This window comes from Acinonyx jubatus, chromosome E3, assembly GCF_027475565.1.
Source record: "Acinonyx jubatus isolate Ajub_Pintada_27869175 chromosome E3, VMU_Ajub_asm_v1.0, whole genome shotgun sequence".
Taxonomy (NCBI): Eukaryota; Metazoa; Chordata; class Mammalia; order Carnivora; family Felidae; genus Acinonyx; species Acinonyx jubatus.
In genome coordinates, this window is record NC_069398.1 from 25691867 (window position 1) to 25710508 (window position 18642).

General features: G+C 55.2%; 1 protein-coding gene across 6 annotated transcripts in view; it reads right to left on the reverse strand.

Moving 5' to 3' along the window:
* GTF2IRD1 (GTF2I repeat domain containing 1) overlaps window positions 1-18642 on the reverse strand; it is a 117070-nt gene that overhangs the window by 23595 nt on the left and 74833 nt on the right. For 5 of the 6 annotated variants that reach the window (XM_027041901.2, XM_027041905.2, XM_053213670.1 and 2 more), the window contains 5 exons: window positions 13743-13792; window positions 13461-13517; window positions 12167-12250; window positions 7310-7493; window positions 6756-6784 (listed from right to left, as the gene is read on the reverse strand). In XM_027041901.2, the coding sequence (XP_026897702.1) occupies window positions 6756-6784; window positions 7310-7493; window positions 12167-12250; window positions 13461-13517; window positions 13743-13792 (404 nt within the window). The remainder of the gene's footprint in view (window positions 1-6755; window positions 6785-7309; window positions 7494-12166; window positions 12251-13460; window positions 13518-13742; window positions 13793-18642) is intronic. The other variant, XM_053213673.1, reaches the window with a different exon arrangement.

Genomic DNA, 18642 nt, shown 5'->3' on the forward strand with positions numbered 1-18642 from the left:
GATCGGGTCCCACCAAGTGCCCATTTGCCCCTGGATGTCTCGTGGGCCCAAAGACCCAGCTTTGGGCAAAGGTACCATCATCATCACCCTTCTGGAACCTTCCGCCTGCCCTCCCTCCCACACTGCTGCCACCTCTAGATCCCAGCGCCACCTGTCTCCAGGTCCTGCCGCCTGCCGCCTGGGGTCAGCTTCCGCAACCCTCCCTGGCTTGGATGCCCCAGTTCTGCCTTCTCCAATCCACCCCTGGTGGCTGGATTCACGGTTGCCATGGTAATTGTAAGACAACTTAACTCGAATCCTATCATTTCATTGACCAAGAAAAAAAAAAAAGCCTCCGATGCTACAAGATAAAGCTTGAGTCACAAGCAAAGTCTGGGTCCGGGCCTTTCGTAATTCCGGCCTCATTCTTTTGCTACCCTCCTCCCCTAGTGCCCAACACCCCCTGCTCAGGTTCCAGAAGAGCACAGACCTGGGTACGACTTTGGCTCCGTGCTAAGCCAGGCTGCCTCTCGCAGCCTCAGTGTGCTCAGCTGTGAAATGGGAATAACAGCATGTACCTGGTAGGCTTGTGAGGGGTGACCTCTGGGGGTTGCTCACCCCCCGGTCCAGTCTCAGGTCCCCCATACTTCATCTGGCCCAGGTGGTCACTCTGTAAGACTCTAACTTGGCTTCTGGCCACCTGCCTCTCCTTATCTCTCCAACCCCTACACGCAGGAGGGACAGAGCTCACATTTCGACCCCTTCCACTTGCCCACACTCTCCCCACTGTGATCTGGTTTCATGACTACAATGCATTACGTGCAAAATGGCTCCCACCCTGCACGTCTCCAGTAGTCCCTGCTCTGATTTGTGGATCTGCTTCTCCAACCCAGCCACTTGGATGACATTCAGACCCCGATCCCTCTCGCCCTGCAGCTGCTCAGGACAAAATCTGTTGTTCACACCCCACACTCACTCTATTGTCAATCTTGTTAGCCCTACTTTCAAAATATGTCCAGGGCCTCAGGGCCTTTGCACAGACTGCCTCCTCCCGCAGATGCTTCGACTGGGATTTCTACATTGCTCATACCCTCATTTCCTTTCAGGCCTTAACTCCTGCTGGCTTATTTAAAAGTGTCCTTTTGACAGTCCTGTGTTGTATGTCTCCACAGCACTTGTCACTATCAAATATGTTGCTATTTGTCCTTATTTATCTGTCTCCCTCGTTAGAAAAAAAAAGCTCCACAAGGGTAGAGATTTTTTTGTCTATTTTGTATTCCTAGATCTTGCTTGGCATAAATCTGGCACTATATATGAACACGCGCACGTGCGTGCGTGTGTGTGTGTGTGTGTGTGTGTGTGTGTATGGTGTTTTTTTCGTAATCTCTACACCCTACGCGGGACTCAAACTCACAACCCTGAGATCAAGAGTTGCATACTCTTCTGACTGAGCCAGCCAGGCGCCTCTTCCATATATTTTTTTGTACAAATAAACCCAAAGGATTAATTGTGAGCCTGAGGGGGAAGAGGCAGGACCAATGTTATAGATGCTGGTAGCCAGAAGGGGGCAGCAAAGAGCCACCCAGTGTGGATAAAAGATTGGGGAGGCATGGGCACATGCTGTGTGACCTCGAACAAGTTTCTTAACCTCTCTGAACCTCGGTTTCCTCCAGTAAGATTAGTTATTGGGGGAGAGCACGGGGGCTGCTGTGGGAAGGCTTTGTAATCGGAAGATCAGAAGCACGATATGGATGTTAGGTGTCCACGGTGTGTGAGGAGTTGCCCAATGTCCCCAGTTAGGGGACAGGGCAGTTATATAACAATGATGCAGCCTGATGAGGGAATAGCATAAGGCATTTTAAAAATATCAGAAAATGCTTATGTTTCCAGTGTGTGTATGTGTATAAATCTATAGAAAGAACAACACTGAGATGTAAAATTAATAAGCTCGGGGGAAAATCTGGAAGAAATGTATCATCATAAAAATGAACAGCCATCTGGGCAGTTAGATTTCTGCACTTGCCAAATTTCCACCATGGGCACATATCTCTGCATTTCCCTTCAGGTTTTATGACCTGCTAGAATGTTCTGGGGTTGTTACTACACCAGCTCCCTGGGCTGAGGGCCTCTCCTTCCTCTGCTGCCACTGCTCCTTCCCAGCATTCCCTTGATCAGCTTCCTCTGCTGTCTTGGGTGTTCACGGTGGGGGGGGGCGGGGGGGACCCTCTGGGTCTGGGGAAAGTGCCTGGACTTGGTCTGCTGAGAACACACTCCGGGCTCGCCCAGACCCCCTCTGTGACAAACACTACCGCTGTGCTCTGTGGGGGCCCGATGACTTGTGGCCCCTGGTGTGCACCTGTTCCCGAGAGCGGAGTGCCTGGGACTTTGAGGGCAGAGAGTCCTAGGGCTCCCCAGCCACCTGCCTCTCAGCCCCACCCCACCTCCCTGCTTTAACTCCGTGCCCTGCACGCAGGTAGGCGAGGTGGGGAGCAGCCCAGCGAGGGGGCAAGGAGCTTCTGCAGCGTGGATCCCCCCTGGGCCTCACTCACTAGGGCTCCTGAGGCCTGGGTCACCCTGGCCCACTGAAGGCAGGGCTGGGGCTCACTCTAGGACAAGCAGAGGGCCTGGTCCTGCCATCCCTCAGCAGCCCCGGGTCCACTACCAGGCCCCCTCCGGCCAGCATCCCTACCCTTAGGGGTCCGTGAAGCCCACAGCTCTCCTGACCAGAGGCCCGAAATCCCACCCACTGTCCTCTGAGACTTCGTCCGACGCCATCTTCTTTGGCCAGGCTCCCGCCCAACACTCGGCATGAGCAGAAAGGGCCACTAGGCGCCAGTGGGGAAACGGAGACCCTGAGGGCAGATGTGATGTCCCCAGTGGGGGCAACACTTACAGGCCTCTGGGATCATCTCTTTTGACCCAGAACAAAACTGGCCCAGGAATGGCCGTACCCCTCACGCCACTCTGGCCCGGTCCACAGATCCAGGAAGGATTGTGAAAAGGCCCAGGTTTAACGACCAATTTATCTTCAAAGCATAACGGTTTTCTTTAGAATTCACTTTCTCGGGTTGTCCTGTTAGGAAAGGCTTCTACGGGAGCCTTTGATAAACAACCTAGAAAATCTCAGAGCCATCTCCTCCCAGGAAGCCCCCCACCCTTCCCAAGTCTCATGCTCCTGCCCCCCCCCCCCCCCCAGTGCTGCACAGTCACCTTCCCACGACCCGGTTCCACCCTCCCATCCTTGCACAGCCCACCGACAAGGGCCATCCCCAGTCACTGGCCTACTCATGCTCAAACCTCCACAGTGTGCAAGGGGCTACAGGGGCGGGCTTCACAGAAGGTTCCAGGCCCCGGGGAAGCCTCAACGGGTAGGAATAAAGGGCATCTCCAGCCATCTGCACGGACAGATGTCCGTGGATATCTTGTAGGTACCAATGCAGACACGTGACATTCAAGACTGGGGGCGCCCTCCGCCTAACTCCTCGGCACTACGGATCCCTCCCGAACTTGGACACAGGCCCAGGGGAAAGGGGAATCCTCAATGGACTCAGATTCTGCCACTACGCAATGGGGGGGCTTTCGGTAGAAATCTGGTTCAATTTTACACGTCTTGTGCTTCTGAGTTTGCATTTGATATATTTGGAAGAGGAGAAAAGAAACAGGAAAATGTCTTGAAGGCCCCAGTGTGCCCAGGAGGGGGCCTGTGTCTCTGTCATGACGTGCCACACCCTCCTGGCCATGGGGTGTCACCCCCCCGACCCGTGCTCCAGCCACGTCCCCCGACAGCCCCTGTGCCTTCACTGAGGCTGAGCCCTGCATCAATAGCACCACGCACTGTTTTTGGCTCATCTCCGAGGCCTGGCTCAATGCCACCTCCTCCAGGAAGCCTTCCCAAGCCCCAGGAACAACCACTTCTACCCCCCCCCCCCCCCCCCAGTGGCTGAGCACTTCCCATCACAGCTGGTCCAGGGCCGAAGCGTTTACAAACATCTCACTCAGGTGTCAGGATTCAGCCTCCCCAGGACAGCGGGGCGAAAACAGTCCTCACCCACCCCTGCCCACCCATTTACCTAGTTCTGCCCACCTAAGGAGGCACGCATGCCTTTTTCCATCCTACAGATGAGGAAGCGGAGGCTTGGGGGTGTGAAATAATGAGCCCAGAGTCACCTGGCTAGTAAGGGGGCGGTGCAGGGATTTGAACCCGGGTCTGTCTGAGCACCAGCCCGTGCCTTCCCACGGCTCACATGCTGCCATCTACCCACAACCCAAATCAGATGATCTGCCACCCCTCCACGTGCCCAGGGCACCTGCCTCTGGTTCAGCCCACCTTCCCCCATATCGTGGCACTTGAAAACATGCTGCCGGAGACCTGAGCTCCTGCTCCAATTCCCTTTAGCGACTGTCCGATGGAGGGTTTGGGAACAGCCCTTTCTGGGACGGGAACGGTTCTCAAGTGACCTCCGGTGAACCCTCGGAGGCCCCAGGAGCCTGGACACCTTCCCAGCCCAGCGTGACGAGTGCCATGAGTAAGCACGGAGCCGGCTCGCCAGCCCGTCTGTCCCGGCCCCTCCAGGCTGCCACCGGCCGGGGATGCCAATGCCTGGAAAGGCGCTGGCAGGTTCCCTCCTGAGGGCTGGCCCAGAGCTCCCTCCCCATCTCCCCTTCCAGGCAGCCTGCCACCCTCTTCCATACCACGTGGGCAGACAAAGCATTTCCAAGGGCGCTCTCTGCGCACAGAGGAGCCAAAGCAAAGGCCGGGTGGGTGGGTGGCCAAGTGGACTGGCACAGAGGCTGGGGGGGGGGGGGCAGCCGCCCCCCTCCAGGGGCAATGGCTGAGATTCAAGAAGCTGTCCCAACAGCCAGTGGGCCAGTGAGCAACCTGAGCTGGAGGGCAAACCCTCGTTAGTGGAAGGGCCCAGAAGCCCTGTGGTCTGCGTGAAGGCTGCTGGCTGACCTCTCCTCTCCCAGCCCGACGTTCCACTGCTTGGTGGCTGTTCTGAATCCCAGGCCACCCATGATCATGGGGCCTCCCTGCAGGCAGGCGGGCTCTGGAGCTCCTCCACTACAGGTGGGGCAGCTGGGCAAATCGCCGATGTCCCCCCACCCCAGCTCAGTTTCTTCCCCCGCACAAAGCAGGCAGGAAAAGGTCACAGTGCAAAGCGCCCATCTTGCAGCCCGGGACACGTTAGGTGTCACGAATCACTTTTCCTTTCCTGCTTTCCAAACTCATTAAAGAACGCGCCCTGCGGCCCAAGCAGTCAAGCATGTTCGGGCCCCCACGAGGACGCCTCCTTCTGGAAGGAGGGGCTGGGAGCACACAGGCCACCTCGCTGCATTTCTGCTCTCCCTAAGCAGAGGGAGCCTGGCCATTCTTTCCGCTGCTGTTCCGTCCTTCCTTCTCTGCTGCCCAGCAATGACAGTGACTCAGGCAGAAACCCAGGTGGGCCAGGCAGTGACTGGGAGCTGAGTCAGGGGCACTCAGCACTGATGTCTAGCAGCCCCGGAGCCTGGAGCCAGCCGGGCCTGATGCCGCAGACTGGGCCCCTGCTGCAGGGCGGGTGAGCAGACCACAGGCTGTCTACCACGGTCCTGGAGCAAAGCAGGTCCACAGAGGGCCGAGCGGTCTGTCACGGCGCAGGGACAGGCCAGGGGCCACGGGTGGCTCCCACGGCCAGTGAGAAAGGAGCTGTGCAAGCCCCTGCTCTTGCTCCCCATTTTAGGGTCCCCACGGGACAACAGCAGTCGCCCCATCACTACACCCCTCGGTAAGTCCTGTCCCCTTGCAGTTTGATGGCCTCTCCTTCCCCAGAAGCTCACCGAGCCAGGCCTGGGCCCAGGGACTGAACGCTCCAGGCAGCAGGGGTCAGTGTGCACCAAGGTGGGCAAGGGGAACAGTCTCCGTGACCATGAGGCTGGATTCCTGTCCTGCGGGTTGTGTTGGTTCCAGGCACTGGCACTCCTCCATTCCCAGCACATCAGTGCAGCCCCCCTAAGGGCGACATTCCCAAAGGGCGAGGGGCGGCTGCAGCAGTGCCAGGGCGGGGGCGAGGTCAGGGACAAGTCTCTCCGCACACAGGTTCTGGGGTCAACAATTCAGCACATGCAGCCTCAGCCCCGCAGACCCTGGGCGGCCCAGAGCACTCATGAGATGGTCACGTCACCCTTGCTCATTCCGGGTTTGGGTTTTTTGCCTTTTTTTTTTTTTTTTTTTTTTTGTAATCTCTATGGGGCTCATGGGGCTCGAACTCATGACCCCAAGATCAAGAGTCGCGTGTTCCACCCACCGAGCCAGCCACGCGCCCCTCTCGTTCAGGGTTTGGGAGGATCAGGGCACAGCCCGTGGAGGAGGCGGAGGGGGCGGGGGCCTGGAAAGGCGATCAGAAGAAGCATCCTACCATTCAAGGCCAAGTAAGCACTTACCCGCATCTTACCACCAAGCTCCCTCGCTCGCGGGTCCTTATGCGCAAGCCCCTCCCTCTGTGGTTAGAAACCACCTGCCAGCAACCTCACCCGCACACTCAGGTCAACCCGGCCCCTAATCAGGAGTGGAGGGCACCGACCTGCCCTCCTGATCCCTGGCTGGGCCTTCCTCTGGCTCAGGTTCCAGTGTGACCTTCCTCCTCGTGCCCGGGGCCGGTGCCCAGAGGACGTGGGAGGACGGAAGGGCAGGGCCTGGTGTCCCACGGGCATCTGGGCTTTGGCCTCTGGCCCCCAGCGCAGCGGCCGGCCCCCCACGCCAAGCAGCCCCCCCTGCCCCCCAGGCCAGTGCCTCTTACCAGGCTTTGGGATGAGTCCTTGAAAAGGCCTGGAAGAGAAACAGAGACGGGGGCATCAGAGCGAGGACCTGGGAGCAGTTCGGAAATGTTTGGGGCCCACCCGACACCTACTGCATTGGAACGGCATTTTAACAAGATGCCCGGGGAGGCGTCACTGGGGCAGGACGCTGACCAGGGGGCGGCCTGGTGACCGGGGCCTCCTGCTAGTCCCGCCCTGGTGGTTCTGTGACCCCTGGGCAAGTCTCTCGTCTCAGGGATCTCCCCTCTGACGTGGGCTGACCGCCCTTCCTGGGGGCTGGGGGGGCAGTGAGTGGGTGCTGCGGGCAGGTAGGAGATGTCGTGAGGGTTATCCCTGCTGCATGGTGGTTGAGTGGGGTTCCCTGCACCCTGGCCGGCCCTCTGCCACCTTTCTGTCCCCCACTGGGACCCAGGATGGCACCGGAAAGCTACCTTGGTCCAGCAAGGAGGGCAGAACGAGGCAGGACCAGATCAAAGGAAAGGCCAAGAGCCCCCACCCGTGCTACTCTTGCCTCCTCACCCTTCCCCCTGAGTACCTGGTGACCGTGAACTTGATCTTGTCAGCCACTGCAAGAATCCTCTCCAGGTTCTGGGAGCCAAAGGTGCAGGGCTTTCGGAAGGGGATTCCCGGGGGGAGCCCCTCGATGATCACCGAGCCGGGGTTACTCTTGATCCGCTTGTAGGGGACCTGGACCGGGTACTTGATGCCCAGGGCTTCTCCTGTGGAGGAGGGACAGATGTGTCATCAGAAGCTAGAGCAGCGCTGAAGTGTGGCACGGGGGCACGTGGCGGGGGCCCAGGAGTCAGCAGTGGGTCGTGTAGGGGTGCGGTGTGTGTCCTTGAGGGGCTGAGGAGCGGGCAGGGCTCATATGGCTCCAGCCGCTGGGGAGAGGGCAGCGGGTCAGGCTCCTCGGCCTTACCGCCTGAGAAGCTGCAAACCCCTGTCCGGGATGGTACCTGTGGGCGCAGCGGGCCCCTCCCTAGGAGGCCTGGCCCTCGGCCAGCGCCCCCCTCCCCTCCGGGGCCTGCCTCGCGCCGGTTCAGGACCAGCCTGGCCTGAGGGCAGACTGCATTTGGGGGCAAGGGCGCAGCCAGCCCGAGGCCAGCAGGGTTCGGCTCAGACCTGAGACCCTCCGTCTGCGTCTGGGCTTTGACCTTGCTCCCTGCACCAGCCCTCTGCGTGTGCACCCGTGTGAACGTGCTGGGTCTCACGGTGGCCTAGGGGCAGTGCTGGGGCAGCACGGCCACTGCTGAGCCACCCTCCACCGGGGCTTGCCGCCTGCTGTCAGTGGCCGTCCCCGAGGCACAGCACGGCCGGTCCTGTGGCTCCTGTCCACAGCGGCGAGGGCACAGGTGCAGGCCTGGGTGCCGTGAGGCTGACTGGATGGTGTCCACCGTGGAGCCCCTCCTGGGCAGAGGGAAGGAGCACACTGCGGTCCCTCCAAGGGGCTTGTTGTGCTGCAGGATGTCCCTTTCTGAAGACAAAATCTCTGAACGACTCAGCACGAGAAGGAACAGCTGAACCTTCTCTGTGCAGTAAACTAATTTTTACCTCAGGGACACTGGGAATTGCATAACTGGCCACATTTCCCTTTTTGCTCTGGCTCCCGGGAAACTCACAGCCTGATCTGTCATCTGTATTTACCAAGTACAGAATTTCTGTGCCTTCGTATTACCCCTGGCTTCTTGCCAGTGTTCCGGCCTATTTTTGCTTGTCTATTTATTTATGTGCGTATGTATGTATGTATTCTTTTATTTAAAAAAATTTTTTTAATTTTAACATTTATTTATTTTTGACAGACAGAGCATGAGCAGGGGAGGGGCAGAGAGAGAGAGAGAGAGACAGACAGACAGACAGACAGACAGAATCCAAAGCCGGTTCCAGGCTCTGAGCTGTCAGCACAGAGCCCAACACGGGGCTTGAACCCACAAACTGTGAGATCAGGACCTGAGCCGAAGTTGGACGCTTAACCGACTGAGCCACCCAGGTGCCCCTGTTCTGGTTTTTTTAATTGAGATCTAATTCCCATACCACAAAAATGACTGGTGTCACTTATGCAATCCAGTGGTTTTTCGAGGAGGTTGTGAAATGATCAACACACTCTAATTCCAGGATGCATTCATCACTCCAGGAAGAAACCCTGTACCCAGCAGCAGTCACTTCCCATCCTACTTCCCTGTGCCCTGGCAACGGCTAATCCACTCTATTTTGATAGGTTTCCCGTCTTTTTGATTCTTTATCCTGACTTTGTTGCTGACTATTTTATATGGTAGGTATTGCTAAGCGATCTTTTTTTTTTTTAAGTTTATTTATTTTGAGAGAGAGAGGGAGAACACATGTGTGTGTGCACGCGAGGAGAGGGGCAGAAGGGGGGGGGGGTGGGGAGAGAGAGGGAGAATCCCAGGCAGGCTCCACACCGTCAGTGCAGAGCCCGACTCGGGGCTTGAACTCACGATCCGTGAGATCATGACCTGAGCCAAAACCAAGAGTCAGATGCTTAACCAACCGAGCCACCCAGGCGCCCTGCTAAGAGATCGTTTTGGCAATGAAAAATAATTGGGCCAGAAAGGAAAGTGTATACCCATGATCCGTAAACAGGAACACTGCTGTCTCCACTTCTCACCTTCAAAACGGCTCTTGCTCCAATGACCCGTGGCCTGCAGGGTGCCTGCATTTCTCTTGGTCAAGTTTGGCACAGGTGACCGCGCTCCCCTCCCTGAAGCCTCCTCCTTGATGTCCGTGACCCCATACTTTCCTGGTTTCTCACCTTTCTGGTCACTCTGCCACTGCCTGGACCTGACCTCTGCATACCAGGGCCCCTCGGCCTCTGGTCTGGCTACCCTTTCTTGTTCCTCTACCCAATGGCCCAATTTTTACATCCAATCCAGACCCTTCTCCTGAACAGTGGACTGGATCTCCACTTGCCTACGGCTCATCTCTGCTCAGCCCTCAAACTCAACACATCCAAGATGGAACCCATCACCTCCCCTTCAAGCTGTCCCCTCTTGGTGAGGGTGCTGCCCCTTCTCTCTACTCCACCCCCACCTCCCTTTTGTCACAGTGACAGGCCCAGTAACCCAGTGAGCACGTGGCATTTCCCTGCCACAGGGATTGGGTGAGGGATGGACATGGGACTCAATGGGGGCCAATGAGAAGCAAGGGGAGGGCTCAGGGAATTCTAGGAAAGAAACCCCTCCCTCTCTGGAGAAATGCTGTGGAAAAGCCAGTTCCCACCCCCTTCCGCAAGGCACAGGTGGGATGTCTCAACCCGCTGTGGCCATTTTGCCAGCAAGTGGGAAGCCAGCCTGGGACGATACCAACATGGTGGAAAGACACCAAGGACATCTCTGAACTGCTGGATCCAGTTGGTCCTGAAGGCCGCCCCACTGCTGGATTTCCCATGCTATGAGCTATGGCTGATTATACTGTCCAAAGACGGCCGCCCCAATATTTCTCCCATCCCACGTGCTCCTCTTAACGTCACATCGACACTCCCCCACAGAGAACTGGGGCCTGTGTCCCCTCCCCTTGAACCTGGGCTTGGTGGGGACTTTGTAATGACCTCGACCAATAGAGCACGGCAGAGGTGACGAAGCACAACCTCTGAGGCTGGGCCACAAAAGGCAACAGCTTCCACCCGGCCGGCAAATCCAGCTGTCCTGGAGACGCTATGCTGGGGAGCCCACGCGAAGGGACGGCGTGGAAATGTGGAGAGATGAGAAAGAGCCAGTGGCCGCTATTTTAGGCTGCTCGGTTCGGGGCGATCTGCTCTGTGGTCATAGTAACCGGATCAGGAGCCGATCTACACCCCTGATGGCTGAAGCCAGTGCGACTTTGTTTTTGTTACTCGAGACCATACAGCATCTTAACTGCACTGGCCTGTTTTCTCCAAGCCAGGACTCAAACCGGACGCCTGCCTTTCCCTCCCTGCTCGCCCACTGATCCTACTTCTGAAGCTCACCTTGGTCCCATCCGCTTTCCTCCGGCATCCCGGCCAGGGCCACCCAGGCCGCCATCACTCCGGCTCCACCCTCTGAGCTGGCCTCCCCACCCCGCCCTCTTGCCCCCATTCACCTTTCTCACGGGGAGCCAGGAAGATGCTTTAAAGCCACAAAGTGGCAGGGCGCCTGGGTGGCTCAGTCGGGTGAGAGCCCGACTTCGACTCAGGTCACGATCTCACGGTCTGTGAGTTCGAGCCCCGTGTCGGGCCCTGCGCTGACAGCTCAGGGCCTGGAGCCTGCTTCGGATTCTGGGTCTCCCTCTCTCTGTCGGCCCTTGCCCTGCTCGTGCTCTGTTTCTCTCAAAAATAAACGTTAAAAAAAAAAAAAAAAAAACCCCACAAAAACTACCAAGTGGCTTGTGTCACTTCAGTCCTCACCATAAAATACAAAACCAAGAACACGGTTGCCTCTAAAGGCCCTAGGTGATGGGGTGTCTGTGTTCCGGCCACCTCTACAGGGTCCCTCTCCTATAGCTCTACTCCCCCAATTCAGCTTTCTGCCCCTTCCTAGGATAAGCCTCAGGGCCTTTGCACGTGCTATGACCTCAGCTGGACTGCCCTTCCTGCATACTCTGGTAGTAACTCCGTACCCACCCCTCAGTTCTTTCTTTAAAGAGGCCTCCCTGGCTCCCAATTGAAGGTAAGTACCCAAGTTATTCTCTCTTGAGCAGCCTGCTCTTTTCCTGCAAAATTGTGGAACAGAGTCTCATTGTTATTAGATCCTGTGTGTAGTTTTTCCTTTTTTTTTTATGTTTGTTTACTTTTGAGACAGGAGGAGGGACAGAGAGAGAGGGAGACACAGAATCGGAAGCAGGCTCCAGGCTCTGAGCTGTCAGCACGGAGTCCCAATGCGGGGCTCACACCCAGGGACCGCGAGATCGTGACCTGAGCTGAAGAAGGATGCCTAACTGACTGAGCCACCCAGGCGCCCCTATAGTTTTTGGTTTTTTTTTTTTATGTGTATTTATTTTGAGAGAAAGAGAGAGAGAGAGAGAGAGAGAGAGAGAGAGAGAGAGAGAATCCCAAGCAGGTTCCACGCTGTTAGCACAGAGCCTGACATGAAGCTCAAACTCAAGAATCATGGAGACCATGACCTGAGCTGAAATCAAGAGTCGGATGCTTAACCGACTGAGCCGCCTAGACACCCCTGTGTGTAGTTCTCGAATTACAAGCCCAGTCTTGACCCCGCTGGTCTACAGCGCCCAAGAGGGCAGGGCCTCTGTTTTCTTCGCTACCGTATCCCCAGCGTCTGGCACATAGTAAGTGCTCAAGAAATGCCTGTGAGCGAGCGAATGGTTTCCCCAGAAATGACCACGGCTACCAGCAGGAAGCGTCTGCCTCTCTTCCCGCGGCAGCCAGGCTGCCCTTCCGCCTGGGCACCCCGGGGCTCACCGTATTTCTTATTGAACAGGTCCTGGACTTGCTCCCGCAGCGTGTTGGCGATGTCGATGCGCGAGAGTCGAGCGTCGTAGTTTTCTGCAAAGTGAAAAACAATTACGAATTTGAGGTTGTCCAATTAAAAGGCACTTGGGGACTTTTAAGGAATAGGATTGCCTAATTACGGGGAACTCCTCCTCAGAGCGGGCCCCTCAGAGTCCTTCAGAACTGACATCTAGACGGAGATGTAGGTTTTTCCGGAAGGACGCACACTGTTGTGACAACAGCAATGAGTGGGAAATTTAGTTAATTGTTGACATTTGAAAACCACTAAACCAGTAAATGAGCCCGAGAGGTGAGAGACGGCACGAGGAAGAGCAGGCTAGGAGCAGGGGTTCGGTGGGGAGGGCCACCCCGGGTCCCTCTCTCACCCGGGGGGGGGCGGTATCTGCTAGGGAGCCCATGTGCCAGCCCATGCCATGGGGGCCCCAGACAGGCCCCTGACCTCGAGAGACTGCAGCCTGGCACAGCCCGGGGAGAGAGGGAGGGAAGGAGGGAGTGGACCTCTGGGCGGTCGAGTGGTGGGGGGGGGGGGGGGTTACGGTGAGGACCCCAGTCCTCTGTGAGGCTGGGTACAAGGAGTCACGGGTGGGGTGGGGGTCGTGAGCGCCCCTCACTGCGGCCAAGTTCTGGCTGCCCGGGAGGGAGAGAGAGAGACAGGGCAGTGAGCAGCCGTCCCCCGGGGATTGGGGTCCTATCTCTGGGCCCCCCACTCCCTGGGCTGGTCTCGCTGACCTCACTCTCTCCTCAGAGCCGCAGGGACCACCCAGGGGCCACCCAGGGAACAGCCCACCCTCGGGGACTCACGGCCACACCCCGGAGCTGTCCCACCTCGGCACGTGGACTTCCTGCTTCTGGTTCTCCCCTGCATTTGCTCAAGCTTCTCCCGCCTTCCACCCATCGTCCGCCCCACTCACTGTCCCTCACCCCTTCGTGGCCCAGCCACGGTTCTCCTTGTCCATAGAACCCCCTTGCACTTGGGGACCTCGCCCTTCTTTGGCTTCAGGCATCGAGCACAGCTGACCGCCTCCCCAGAGGGGACAGTGGGTGCGCCCCTGCACCCTGCCACCCCTCTGCACTCTTAGGGAGACTCTTCTTCCCGCCCCACCTGCCAGCCAGCCTCACTCAGACCCCCAGGCCGTGACGGTGGGGGCCAGCCCCTCCCACCCGCAGCCTGGCCCTCCAAACCCAAGCCAGGTCAAGGTCGTGGCACTGGGACAGCGGACCCCATCCTGAGCTGCAACCTTACCTTGAAAACCCTGTCTCTTCAGGCTCTCGTCCACAAGAGGGTCCCCGGAATCCCTCTCTGGGGGCGGGGAAGGGGGAGGAGAGAAGCCAGGGTGAACAGCCAGCTCCTGGGACCCGGGGACAGGGGCAGTATCTCTGGGGGGGATCCCGGTGGAGAGGGCAGTGGGGGACACCAGGGGAGGCAGGACCAGGAGAGAGGAAGAGGGAGAAGGGATGGTGGCAGAGACCTGGGACCCCTCCCACGCCCGGCGGGCGCCTCAGCCCGCGTCCCTGAACGGGGTACCTTGGCTGTCCGCGATGGGCTCTTTGACTCCCTCGGTGAGCAGCTCGGGTCTGGAAAACACGACAGCAGGGCAATCGCTGAGGCCCCTCCGGGCCTTCCTGGTATAGCTTCAGTCTGCACCCCTGGGCCTCAGCTTACCCAGCTGTGCAACAGGCCCTCCCAGCCCTGGACAGCCCAGGTGTGGGGTCCCCGTCCTTCACCCTTGTCCTGCCGACCCACGTGTGGTACTGGGGGGGCTGTGCTGGGCTCTGAGGACCCCGCCCAGAGGGAGGCCAGCCTGACCCCAACCCATCGTCACTCAGTTCTGTGATGCTTCCCCACGGGGCCAGTTTGAAGTGCAGAAGCAGGCGGCAAGATCTCAGAGTGACAGGGTAGGTCCCGGGTCTCCGGCTGACACCCGAGAGCTGCCGGGTCACTTGCAGTCGGGGCCTCGGGGACCGACCCCAGCTCTGCACTAATACCTGTATCTCCAGACCCCACAGAGACCCCCCCCAGATGTCATGGCGCGCTCTCTCGACCCCCTTGAGGCGGGCACTGTTTCCATCACTCCATTCACAGGATGCGGAGACTGAGCAACGTGCCCAAGACCACACAGCGGGATCGGGCAGGGCTCAGAAAAGGCCTCCGCCCCCCACCCCAGCCGAGACACCTCCCCACCAGGGCCTCTGCTGTCTCGTCTGACACAGCAGGAGCCCCGCTCGGCTCCTGACTCTTGCAGGTGACAGTGGGGACGTCATTTCACTTTCTGGGACTCTGTTTCCCCATAAGGAGAAGAGGAAGAGGTAGTGGTGGAGAAGTTTCTAAATGCAGCCTGAGGCCTCTTCTGGCCCCTGAGGCTGGGCTCCAAGGCAGGGCTGTGTGTCCTCCTCCCTCAGGCCCTGTGAGCCCAGCTTGGGGCACGTGCCCACGTGCCCGCTGCAAGGAAAGGCAGCAAATCCTCATCCACTGGCCGCCTGACCTGGGGTGGGGGTGCCCTGAGTCTGGCCTTTGGTCTCCCTTCTAGGCAGGGTCTCCTCTGGGCCACTTCTTGGTTACCCCGGTGACGGAGAGCTCATTACCTCTCCCAGCAGCCTCACCCACAGACCCATACTCACACTGAACCCTGGTCCAGCACCCCACCCCCACGACACCCGTCAGGAGATTCGAAGGAGTAGTTTTCCACTACCCGTCCCACTCCATCGTCCCCCTGGCCCGTCAGCCCTCCTCCAGCCAGCCTGACCTCCCCAACATCCCCAGCCTGCCACAGACTCCAGGACAGGCCTGCTCTAGCTGGACAAGTCTGCATTACAAACAGGGCATTGAGAATCCGTGCTATATGATAAAGACTTTGGTCTCTGTCTCTGGTTCCTGGGAGGTAAACGCTCATCTTTGGTTATTTCTCGAGTGACGGGAGCGTCTTCGTTATTATTATTCCTGGTTGGGACCCTGGGATCACACCGAAGTTTATGCTAGGGAGATGATGTGGGATTCTGGAAGACTGACCACGTCAGAGGGCTGAGGCTCTGAGCCACCTGCTATCAGCCCACCCTCCTAATTTCTACAGACTGAGCTCAGTCACATGGCCAATGACCCGATCGAGCACGCCTATGGAAAGAATCCCAATAATAATCATGGACACTGAACTCGGGGCTGGAGGGTGACATATGCCCTGATAACATGGGGACCTCGCCTTTTGTGAGTGCCATTTGGCTGGCCCTGGTCAGTACCCTTTATATAAAACGGTAATTGTAATACAGGACGTTCCCGAGGTCTGGGAGTTGTTCTAGCTAATTACTGAACTTGCAGGGAGTTGTGGGAAGCCTCAGATTTAGGACCAGATGCTCAGAAGTGTAGGTGGCCTAGGGACCCCCAAACTTGCAGCTGGGGTCTGAAGTGGGCGTGGTCTTGTTGGAGACCGTGCCCTGAACCTGTGGCATCTGCTAATGCCCTGTGGTCAGAATCAGATCTCACTGTGGTGTTACATCAGCCAGAGCCCTCCGCCACAACTCCCGGGTAGCAATTTCCTATCCGTGTGAACCCACCCAAGATTTTAAGTTTCCAAAAGGTTTCTAAACTTTGGAGAACTTGATGAAAGCAAGGGGTCCTCTCCCCACAAGAATGCACCAAAGAATATGAACATCTGGCTTACAAGCTCAAGGATCGGGGTGTAAAGAATGCTTTCCGATCAAAAGTTTAGAAAGTTTAATCTGATTTGTGCCAGTTGTAATGACTGGTAGAGGTTGTCCAAAGTATGTCCTCCACAAGGATGTGGAGGTCAGGTACAGGCAGAAAGTGTGTCGGTCAATTACTGACGTCTCCTGCAGGTGATGACTTCTCACATATACAAATGTGCAGTTGACCCTTGACGGACATGCGTTTGAACTGTGTGGGTCCACTCACATGCAGATTTTTTTCCAAAAAATACAGTTCAGTACTGTAAATGCATCTTATCTTCTGTACATTTTCTAAGTTTTTAAAAAAATTTTTGGTGCTTAGTTTTGAAAGAGAGAGAAAGAGAGAGACAGAGACAGAGCACGAGTGGGGGAGGGGTAGAGAGAGAGGGAGACACAGAATCCGAAGCTCCAGGCTCTGGGCTGTCAGCACAGAGCCCAATGCGGGGCTCGAACCCACGAACTGTGAGATCATGACCTGAGCCGAAGTCAGATGCTCAACCGACTGAGCCATCCAGGCACCCCTCTGTTTATAAATTTTTTAAGATGTTTATTTATTTTTGAGAGAGAGTGCACGTGCATGTGGGGAAGGGGCAGAGAGAGAGCAGACAGAGGATCTGAAGTGGGCTTTGTGCTGACAGCCCGACTCGGGGCTTGAGCTCCTGGACCGCGAGATCATGACCTGAGCCAAAGTCAGGACGCTTAACCGACTGAGCCACCCAGGCACCCCACTTCTTTACATTTTCTGAACATTTTCTTTTTTTCTAGCTTACTTTGTTGTAAAAATATGGTATATAATACATACAACATACAAATTCGTGTTAACTAGCTGTTTATGTTATTGGTAAGGCTTCCGGGTCAACAGTGGATTATTAGTAGTTACTTTTTTTTTTTCCTATTCTTTTTTTATGCCTGATTATAGTTGACATACAATGTTACATTAGTTTCAGAGGTAAGTAGTTAAGTTTTTGGGGAGTCAAAAGTGACACGTGAATTTTCAACTGCATGGGGACTGGGGGTGTCAGGACTCCTAACCTCCATTTCTTTTAATGTTTATTTATTTTGAGAGAGAGTGCACAAACACATGCTTACATGTGTGTGCATGCACACGAGCAGGGGAGGGGAAGGGAGAGAGGGAGAGAGAGAATCCCAAGCAGGCTCTGCACTCTCAGCAGAGAGCCCTACATGGGGCTCAATCTCATGGACTATGAGGTCCTGACCAAGAGTTGGACACTTAACCGACTGAGCCACCCAGACACCCCTCTAATCCCTGTACTGTTCAAAGGTCAACTTTATATTTTTATGGGCTGAACTGTATCTCCCCCAAATTTCATATATTGAAGCCCGGACCCCCCCGTACCTTGGGATGTGACTGTATTTGAAGCCAGTGTCTTTTAAAAGGTGGTTAAATTTACATGAGGACGTCGGGCGGACCCTCATCCCCTGACTGGTGCCCTTATAAGAAGAAGGAATTAGGTCACATGGAAAGAGCCACCTGGGATGTATGTACATAGAGAAAAGGCCATATGAAGGCACAGTGAAGAGGTGACCACCTGCAAGCCAGAGAAAGAGGCCCCCAGAGAAACGCGACCTGCCACACCTTGATCTTGGACTTCCGGTCTCCAGAGCCAGGGGAGATAAATGTCTGTTACACTTTGTTACTGCCCGCCCAGCACGTTAATATGCATATCTACATACATATACATGAGGTACATACATATTCCTTATTCGGATGGAATGCATATACCATAACATTCATCTTTAAAGTACACCAATCTCAGGCGCTTGGGTGGTGTTGGTTAAGCGTCCGACTTCGGCTCAGGTCATGATCTCACGGTTCGTGAGTTCGAGCCCCGCGTTGGAGTTGGAGCCTGCTTCCGATTCTGTGTCTCCCTCTCTCTCTGACCCTCCCCTGCTCACACTCTCTCTCTCTTTCTCAAAAATAAATAAACATTAAAAAAAAAATTTAAAGTATACCAATCTGTGGTTTTCAGCACGTTCACAAAGTTGTTTATACAGCTGTCCTTCTACCTAATTCTAGAACATTTACATCGCCCCCCAACGCACCCTTTCCTAAAGTAAGATTAAAATGAAAGGTGGCTCTTTCTCACTTAATACTCCCAACAGTAGTTTTGCTGAGTTTTAAAATGAGAAATAACAAAGTAAGTACACTAAGGGCTCAGTCTCTTAAAATTACCCAGCAAAGCCTTTGCTCCACAGCCCCAAATGCCATGCCCGGCAAAAGCCATCGCTCTCTCCCACTTGAGCCATTTTCTTTGCTTGGCTTGCAGAAAACTGTAATCAGTTAAACTTACTTTTTATTTTATTTTACTTTACTTTATTTTATTTTACTTTATTTTATTTTACTTCATTTTATCTTACTTTACTTTATCTTACTTTACTTTATCTTACTTTACTTTACTTTATTTTACTTTACTTTATTTTACTTTACTTTACTTTACTTTATCTTACTTTTATTTTACTTTATCTTATTTTATTTTACTTTATCTTACTTTACTTTATCTTACTTTACTTTATTTTATCTTACTTTACTTTATCTTACTTTACTTTAGTTTCTTTTACTTTACTTTACTTTATTTTACTTTACTTTATTTTACTTTACTTTATTTTACTTTTATTTTACTTTATTTTATTTTATTTTACTTTATTGTACTTTACTTTATTTTACTTTTATTTTACTTTATCTTTACTTTTACTTTTATTTTACTTTATTTTATTTTATTTTACTT